At 32.3% G+C, this 9,573-nt stretch overlaps 1 protein-coding gene and 1 long non-coding RNA gene across 2 annotated transcripts; one reads left to right on the forward strand and one right to left on the reverse strand.

Annotated features, from left to right (window-relative positions):
• Positions 1-2,257: 2,257 nt before the first annotated feature.
• Positions 2,258-3,960, forward strand: LOC127118866 (uncharacterized). Its single transcript, XR_007802418.1, has 2 exons — positions 2,258-2,897; positions 3,593-3,960. It is a non-coding gene; the product is annotated as an uncharacterized LOC127118866 (long non-coding RNA).
• Positions 3,961-7,147: 3,187 nt separating this feature from the next.
• Positions 7,148-7,806, reverse strand: LOC127118867 (gibberellin-regulated protein 12-like). Its single transcript, XM_051049104.1, has 3 exons — positions 7,679-7,806; positions 7,534-7,564; positions 7,148-7,435 (listed from the first exon to the last, which is right to left on the reverse strand). Exons 1-3 carry the CDS (start codon positions 7,742-7,744, stop codon positions 7,254-7,256), a joined length of 279 nt encoding a protein of 92 aa, XP_050905061.1. The 5' UTR covers positions 7,745-7,806; the 3' UTR covers positions 7,148-7,253.
• Positions 7,807-9,573: the final 1,767 nt, after the last annotated feature.

The following is a 9,573-nucleotide window of genomic DNA, read 5'->3' on the forward strand; positions in this document are numbered from 1 at the left end:
ATTCACATCCTCGTGCCTACTTATTCTTATCACGTAATGAGAAAGTCAGAGAATTCGTAGTTCATAGAACCACGAGAACAAAGGGAGAGATAAGAAAGTGATGAAAAGTATAACCTGGACCAACAGAATAGTAACATGGGAACCCAAAAAGGAGAGTGAACTTTGAACTGAATAGTAAACATGCATCTTAGCCATAAAGAAGGAATTAATTCGGTACGAGCCAAACAACTCTTGGTTCACAAGGTGGACTGCCTCTATGTCATCCTAAAAGGGTATATATGGAATTCCCAAGAAAGTATTTATTGGGTATAAGGAACAATATATCACTATAGGGAATAAACAATTTGAAATCAAAGAAGAATGATATCTTGGATCCATGAAGGAATAAACTTTAAACCGAAGAGTAAACAGGCGTCTTAGCCAAAAAAGAAAAAAATGTTTGTGTACGAGACAAACAACTCTTGGTTCACAAGGTGGACTGTCTCTATATCATCCTAAAAAGATGTGCATGGAGTCCAAGGAAAGGTGATATTTGATCTCAAAAATATGGTATTGATTGATGAATGAAGAACGAAAGATTAATAAATAGGGTAGCTCACAGAGAATCTGAGTTCTCGTGCCTACGTATTCTCACCGTGAAATGAGAAAGTCAGAGCATTCGTAGTTCATCCCACTAGGGTTGACAACAAGAAATTGATAAGGCGAGAGGTATGATATACGATAAGAGATGAAGAAGACCTGACAATCATTGGATATGAACCACACTAAATTCTACGAGTAAAGGTGAATAGAATTAGAAACTGGGTCATTCGTCCCGTACCCAAAGATATTCAGAATGCGTTAATAGAATTCTCCACTCTCATTCATTCTTTACTACTTAAGGCTCGTGGCATGTAATTCTCATCGTAACTTTCAAGTTGCTGAAGAAGAATCCTTGATGCTCCTTGTGATGATGAAGACCTTATCAATCATTCAATTCGAATTGCAATAAATTCTATGATCAAAGGAGAATACATTGAGCAATTGGGTCATTCGTCTCGTACCCAAGGATACCCTAAACATGGATAAGAATTCTCCACTTTCATCATTCTTTGTTTCTTAAGGCTCATGGCATAAAACTTGAATCATGATTGATGAATTGTTGATGTAGACCTCTGATTGTTGCAATGTTGCTTGTTAGAGAGAGACTTGACAACCATATGATTTAAATCATGCTAAAGTCTATGAATATAGGTGAATACAATGAGCAACTGGGCCATTCTTCCCATACCCAAAGACATTCAAAATTAGTTAATGAAATTCTCCACTCTCATTCCTTCTCTATTACTTAAGTCTCATGTCATACAATTTGATCTTGATTAACAAGCTCTTAAATAAACACCTTTGATATGCCGTGTATAATCCACTGCTTGATTTGAATGAGACTCCTTGTATGAAAGTCTTGACTTGAGGCCTTGAGATACACAACTTACAGAAAGAGTCTCACAAGTGATCGAGGGACTTTTGATCACTTAAATGGACTGTGGGATTATACATGATCAAATGATTTAGTTGATCAAAATTACTTTTGATCAACTTGAATCTAGAGTTGGAATTAACTTGAAAATATATGGTTAACTTAGTTTAAGGGTTAAAATTATGCACAAGTTATTCCTAAGGGATCATGCTAGGATTAAAATCATATTAATCAGGTACTTCACAAAAATTAACTTGATTAAAATAGCTAACTATTCTAAGTCAATTCTAATCCTAAGGGATCATGCATTTCTAATACAAAAATTACCCTTAAGGGTAAAAAGGTTAAATCATATGAATATTCAATTAGGAACAATGTTAAACCCTAATCATCATTAGTCTAATTAAAAACCTAAAAATTAATCAAGTCTTAAAATTACTATTCTAATCAATTCAAAACCTAATTAGAATATTCTAATCAACTAAATATTCTAATTAATCCTAATTTTCATTCTAAATAAAATTCTAAGCTAATTACCTCAAGATCCTAATTAATCCCTAAATTTTAATTAAACTAATCATGCTGATTAATAAGGATTAATCTTGATTAAAACCTAATTAAGCTAAAAAAACTAAAATTAACTTGGGGTGTAAAACTTGGTAAAGGGGTGCCTATAGCGAAAACGCAGGCCTGATCACCAAGGCCTAAACCCATGCTATCCAGGATCCAGCCCAGTGATGGTGAAGATGCAAAGAGAAATGCTTGGGCCTAAACAATTGGCCCTAAACCGGATCCAAAATCCAACTAACCAGGGTACACACCTAAGCTGTGGAAATGCGTCTCTCCAACCTTTAAAATATTTGTCAGACCATGAACATCATCGTTTTGCTCGTTCTCACCGTAATCCCTGCATCCATCAAGAGACGGAGCCACAACGACTGTCGACGAAGCACTCCAGATCCAACGTCGTAGCCACCACTCGAACATGGACCGTTCCACGAACTTCTCAGTGCCTGAAGTGCTCCTTCCTTCGCAAAACTCAACCTTGACCTTCATCCTCTCGCCTCACCAAAGTTCACAAGGCTCAAACAGAAGCTGAATCCGACTCACCAAGATCCATAATCTTCAATGCTCGTGTATGGAAACAAACACGAAATAACAACACCGTTACATCGTGAATCTGAGAAAAATAAATGTATTAAAATCATACGAAGGACTTACCGGATTCAATATTTTCTACAACCAGCTATCAAAGAGTTTTTCTCTTTTGTTTTGATTGGCCTTCCTTCGATCCAATCTTCAATCTTCTTTTCTTTATGTTCTTGATGCAGAGTGAGGTTGCTGAGTTCGACGTAGAGGATTTCTAAGCTCGATGTAGAAGATTGAGCTTGTGCAGAATGAGATTGAGATTGTGCAGAGAGCTATGAAAATCGTTTATGTCGTTAGTTTTATGCAGTGAATAATTGGCATGAGTGAAATATTGTGTTAGAAACCAGTTAGCTGAGTTTGTTTTAAATTTTGTTAAATGTGCTAGGTGATGATATGCACTTCCATGTGTTTTGCTGCTAGCTTTATGTGTTGTGTTGTGAACTAGTAGGAATTGGTTATGATGACTCGCTGCTAATGGAATATCTCTGTTAAACCTTGTGAAACATCTACAATCTTGCCAATAACTCCATCTAAATGCTCGTACTAAACTTCAGATTGCATACTGCAATGTGCAATGTTACATGAACCTGTTTGTTTATTGCTCATTGGAAAACACAGGCTTGTTATGTGATGCATGTATGAGAAATGCTTTTGAATCGAAACTGACATGGATTAATTGTTTGCTGACTTGTGCTAGTTGTTTGGACAGAACCATGTTATGAATGTATGTGATGAACTATGCTATAGAAAATTGGATTATTAACATGCTATGGTGAAGTTATGTGGTGTGCTTATGCTTATGATATGGATGTGTGGTCAAATTGGATGAATGTTAAGCTTGTTATGGTTTGAAATGAATGTGAACCTTGCATTGCTTTTACAAGTGTGTTATCATATAAAGTTAGCTTGGAAAAATGAATGAAAATATGTGGTGCTGCAAGTATTGAATGCCATAGCTCATTAACATGTTTTTTCTTGACTTTGTAGGTAATTCAATGGAAGAAGAAATAACTTGGCTTTGAAGGAAATGGTGACATGAAGCATGAAGTGTACGATTATGAAAATGGTGGATGAAGAAGTTAGGACTAGGTTCTTCAAGTCTTAAGTGGTTGGATTTTTGGTCATGAAAAGTGTGGTTGAATATGGATGTTTAGGAACTTAGATTAGACATTAGTTCATGCTTGTTTGGAATGCATTTGTAATTTGTAATGTGTTTTCCATGAAAAATATGTATGAACATGGCTTTGTAAATGGAAATCTTGAAAGTTTATGGAATTGTATGGAAAGTTGTATTTGAATTTGAAATTTGTACGACACTTGAATATTTGGAAATTGGAATGATGAATGTTATTGAATTGGTTGATTTATGGTTTATGATGAAATCATGTGAAAGGAAATGAAAATAGAAATGAAAGTTGAACATTGAATGGAAAATATAATGAATTGGAATGAGATTGTATTGAATGTTTGGATTTGAAAGTGAATTGAATGGTTGAAGATTTATAAATGACTTGGTTTATGTCATGGTTATGTAAGAACAAATCATGGTTTATAATGGTTTATACACAAGCTTTGGAAATAGACAAAACATGAATCATAGTTAAAGGTGACCAAGGTTTGTAATGGACCATAGCCTTCGAAATAGACATGGATTAAAGATGAATGGTTAAAAAAATGACTTATGGAAAATGGTTGACTTTGGTCAATTAGTTGACCAAAAAGTCAAAAGTTGACCAAGGTCAACTGTAGATGTTCAACTAGGATTTTCTGGTATGTATAGACTTGTGTAAGTGAACATGAACCCTAATTAAAACATAGATGGACCCACAATGATGACCTAAAATGGCTTAAGAATCTTGATGGATCAAAGGCAACTGTCATATCCCAAATTTTCCCCTCATTCAATAAATCGATACACTAATCATAAGTTTCGCATCATATGCACATCATAGCATGCATTTTATATTGCATAATGCCTGAAATGTCAACCAGAATAAATTTTCGGATTTACAAATAGACCAGTCGAACTAATCCTCAAATGTACGTAAAACTAGCGGGCTAAAATTTTCAAGATCGACCTCGCAAACGTCAATTTTATTAATCTGCGATTCGCGTAATTTAATATGGCGTGCTCGTTTTAATTTTTTGACTACTTTTTCAGTCGCATTTCGGTCAGTCTGATCCTTTTAACCGGACAAATTTTATATCAAAATTGACTCAAACGCTATATATTTTCGAGAGGTTTATTTCGCGCTGATCATTTTGGTGTAGTCGATTTAATTTTTCGAGCATTTTCGTGCCCGATTCTTTTTCATCTTGAGTGATTTTATTTTTATTTCTTTATCAAAAAAATTCATAATAATTAATTAGAATTTTTATGTTTTGGTTCCGACTTAATTTTATTTATTTACATTAGTATTATTTTTATTTAATCTAATTTGTTTACAATTATTTTTATATTGACAACACTCCAAAATACATTATTGGTATTAAATAAAGTTGCAACCCTAAAACTCATGCTATATATTGCTTCATTGACAAATGTAAGAGAAAACCAAACCACTCTCACCAAGCGGCGCTATCCAATCAACTCACTCTCCCTCAATGTTTTTTGAAATTAAAGTAGAACAAAAATAACTTCTTCATGAAACAAGAGATGCAGTAACATCAACCTCAACATAACAACTCCACATATTCATATCCATAATTTCTACTATTTTATTCTTCTACTTTATGTTCCTTTTCTGTTACTCATCTAACATCTCTCATTTCCATGAAAAGTAACATCACTCACCTTCATTCAAACAAGAACTAATTTCCATACAAGCTCTAAGCAAACCACCACCTTGTAACTCATTATTCTTCACCATAACTCCATAATCACTCACATGTACCACAACTTTCTTCTCTCTTCCATACAAAGTAAATAAAAGCATACCATACATGGAATAAACACATGAAAAAAGAAAAGAAAAAAAATCATGAGAATATAAAGTGAACACGCGCCACAAACAACACATTTCAAGTTCAATACATACACAACACTATCAGCCGAAAAAATGACCTTCATTGCTTCATGTAAATATGACGAAACTGCTGCAACTTATCGTCTGTTTTGAAGAGAAACACAAAGGAGCCATCGCTGCTCCTCACGGCCGTGCGTATCACCACAATTGAATAACAACTCACGAGCACCACCACAACGACGCCACAAGAACTGTTATGTCTGCCATCAGTAGTTTTTCCTTCTTCAATTATTTTCAGGACCAATTTCTTTGTGTATTATCCTTTGTTTTTCTCTTTGGGAAACCTTGTTTTTGTTGTTGTGATTTCCTTCTGAAGGTTATGTTCTTCCCCCAAATTTTTTTTTGAAAAGAAGGGAATTTTTTAACTGTTGATGGTGAATAGTGAAATATTATAATAATATATATTTTTAAAAATAAAATATTAAAAAATATTATTTTATTATTTAATTTTTAAATTAAATGATATTGATATAAAATTGTGTGATTAACCAATTTTATAATTTTATTAACCAACTTTTTATATTGTATTAATCAATTTTGATGAGTTCTCAAAATTTATTTGGACAACTGATTATTAACCAACTTTATAATTTTATTAACCAATCTTTTACTTTTTATTAACCAACTTTAACGTACTAATAAAAATTATTTTTAATATCTGGACGTGGATTAACCAACTTCGTCATTTTATTAATCAATTTTTTACATTTCATTAATCAACTTTATTTTATTACTTTAAAGACACTGTTCACGATTACTATTTATGGGTACTGTTCATGCACTGTTCATACACTATTTATATACTATTCATAATAATTATTTTTTAATTAAAAAAATACTGTTCACCATATAAATACGGTGAACAATATATACGATGTATGGATTTGGTGTAAAAAATGGTGTATGAATAGCATAACATAATTTATATTTACAATTTTTTAGGCAAAGGGCAAACAAAAACTACATCCAAAGTAAAGGTTCCAAAATGAAAAAAAACCTAAACAACAACAACACTCTAAATCACAACCAACAAAGAAAAACAAAAGAGGACACTACTCTCCAAAAATATTGCAGCTAGATCTGAGTAGCAAGGAACACAAGTAATCAGAACAGAAATCTCCACTAGAAAAAGGACACTCAGCCCTAAGAAAGTCATAGCCCCTTAATACCACTATTGAGATAAATGAAGGTAGGGTTCTTCAATCAAGTAGAAAATTTGTATTGGGTTTATCATTATTATGATCCATTTCAAAAGCATGCATGTTTGTTCAATCATGTAGAGTCCCCAATTACATTACAAACAAAAGTAAAGTGTTTCATGACACTGGTATTTCTGAAGGATGTAAAAGTTACCATACCATGTTTTTTAATTTCTTTGGTTTAATTAAGTTATATTAGCAGGGTGATGTTAACCGGTTTGAAAAAAAGGCTTTTAATTGAAAGTCATATTGATTTAGAGTAATTAGGTGTAATGTAACAACTTTATAATTACAAATTATTTGCGGCCAACACAAAGTATATAATATGAAAATTTTATTTCAACATATTAATATTTTTATTTATTAGTAATCAAGAAACACAAAAATACTTTGACATAGATTTATGCATGAACAATAGAAAATCTAGGGACACTTGGGTGTTCCTCTCTTAGTTTTCCAATCATTGTAGCATGGACATTCTTCCTTGTGATCATATGTTCCTGATGGAACACACAAACATTTTGCACAACAAATATTGCAATAGGTTAAACACGCCTTCTTGTACATAGTTGCTGAACAACGAACATCACATGCACCCGCACATTCTGAAAAAAAATAATAATGTTTGAATATGAATAAAATTAGTAAATCAAAGTAGAATTTTTAAAAGAATAATAAAACAAGTATTAGTTAGAATTAGTACGGTCGGAACGAAGTGATCCTTCTCCACCGGCCTATGAAAAATCAAGAAAAATAAACATGTATTAGTATTGAATAATTTAAAGGGATAACAAATAATACATATGCATTTTTTGAGCTAATTTGATGTCATTGTTATAATCCCTTACATAGACATCTTGGATCACTGAAGTAAAAATAATCATGAGAAGAAATGAGAAAATAAGTTTAGCCATTGTAGTTTGTTTTGCCTATCACTCTTATTCTTGTACATAGCCTCTCGTTGGGATAGATTTATATAGAGGCAGATGATAAAAAAATACATTGAATAGGAATTTTTTTACTTTTAATGTATTAAATGCACTATTCAAATAAAACCAAAAAAATTCAAAGATATAATATATAAATTGATATATTTTCTTTATTAAAAATAATTTGGCTGTTGGTAAATAAAATTATTAAAAAATAATAAATTTTTGACTTTTGAATACATCATTCATTATTTTTTTTCCTAATGGTATCTACTTTCTCAAATTTCAATTATATATCTTTATTATTTCCATTTTTATAATTTTATAATTTATCTTTTTCATATTATTAATTAATAGTAAATATATAAAATAATTCAAAATCATAATTTTTATATAAAAATATTTATATTTCTTAACATATGTGTGAAAGTTTCAAAATAAAAAAATAAAATAAAATAAAAAAATATGATTATACTTAAATAATTATAAAAAAAATATGAATCTGTCACTAATATATTCTTTGTTAAATGCTTTTATTATCTCCTTTATTTATGCTTTATTTTAGTCAAATGAAACCATCATCTTTCAAATTTTGAGAATATTAATTTTTATAACTATACAAAGTCAGCAATGTGTCCTCTTTTATAGTTTATTTATTTTTTCTATCCGGTCTCATTTTAAAAGTGGCTCATTGAGAAGGAATTTATAATAGAAAGAAAGTCTAAAAAGTTAAGATATTTGTGATAAGAATGGCGTTAGAGCAATGATATTAGAAGACCCGCTACAACATTTAAGACTTTAGATTACGACGGTATAAACAACTGTCGTAAAACCGTATCTAAAGGTTACAGACAACACTATCCTACTTGTTGGTAGTCTATAGGTTATCAGACAACACTTTCGTACTTGTTGTTAGTCTCTTCTTACTTATCTCGTTGTTTGGTAAGGGGATTTATGATGCGGTTTGTGTGGTTTTAATGTTAAAATTCATTCGAATCGTAAGAGAAAAAATATGTCGTTCAATTAATTTTTAGAGATAAAATCGAATCAAATGAAACCAAATTAATGCGGTTTGGATTGGTTCTTAACCGAGACTCCATGCTCGTGACTTACAACAAACCCTTGATTCGCGGTTGATCAGTTCTCGTATACCTTCAATATCAATGGAACTTGAGTGTTGATAAGGTGTAAACCATAATCCACCAAAATGGATGATTGATATTGAGGATGACTTGAGCCATCCCGTGACCTTTGTGTGGCGTGATTTGTTTGATCCTTGAGTGTGATTGTTGCATCCATGCATTAATGCATTCATTTGCATCCATATCATCAACAAAAATTTTTCAAGGAACTTAAGAGGTCTATTTGCAAATTTTCAGACATGGATAAGCAAAGAAGGAATACGAAGAAGTACAGTTTCAGACAACCCAACTTGAAAGAGTTAAGGAGTTTGACATCCTATGTATTAGATCCCTTAGAGTTCAAAGCTCGTCATGGGAAGCTTCTGTCTATTCTTGCTACTCAGGTGGATGAAGGTCTGATGAGTGTGTTGGTGCAGTTCTACGATCCTCTGTACTGTTGCTTCACTTTTCTGGATTTCCAGCTTTTGCCTACACTTGAGGAGTATGCCTATCTTGTGGGTATACCTATCTTGGATCAGTTATCGTTCAGTGGCTTGGAGAGGGTTCCTTCTTCTCAAGAGGTTGCTGATCTGCTTCACATAGATGTATCTGAGATTGTTGCTCATATGACTACCAAAGGTGGAATTCAAGGTCTCCCATCTAATTTTCTCATTGCCCAAGCTACTTTGTTTG

This window comes from Lathyrus oleraceus, chromosome 2 (genome assembly GCF_024323335.1).
Source record: "Lathyrus oleraceus cultivar Zhongwan6 chromosome 2, CAAS_Psat_ZW6_1.0, whole genome shotgun sequence".
Lineage (NCBI taxonomy): Eukaryota > Viridiplantae > Streptophyta > Magnoliopsida > Fabales > Fabaceae > Lathyrus > Lathyrus oleraceus.

What these genes read in the sequence shown, in the direction of transcription:
- LOC127118867 (XM_051049104.1), bottom strand. Translation starts at nt 7,744, where the DNA reads ATGGCTAAACTTATTTTCTCATTTCTTCTCATGATTATTTTTACTTCA. An exon ending in CAGTGATCCAAGATGTCTAT is followed by an intron (nt 7,565 to 7,678) that starts GTAAGGGATTAT and finishes GATTTTTCATAG; the next exon opens with GCCGGTGGAGAAGGATCACT. An exon ending in AGGATCACTTCGTTCCGACC is followed by an intron (nt 7,436 to 7,533) that starts GTACTAATTCTA and finishes ATTTTTTTTCAG; the next exon opens with AATGTGCGGGTGCATGTGAT.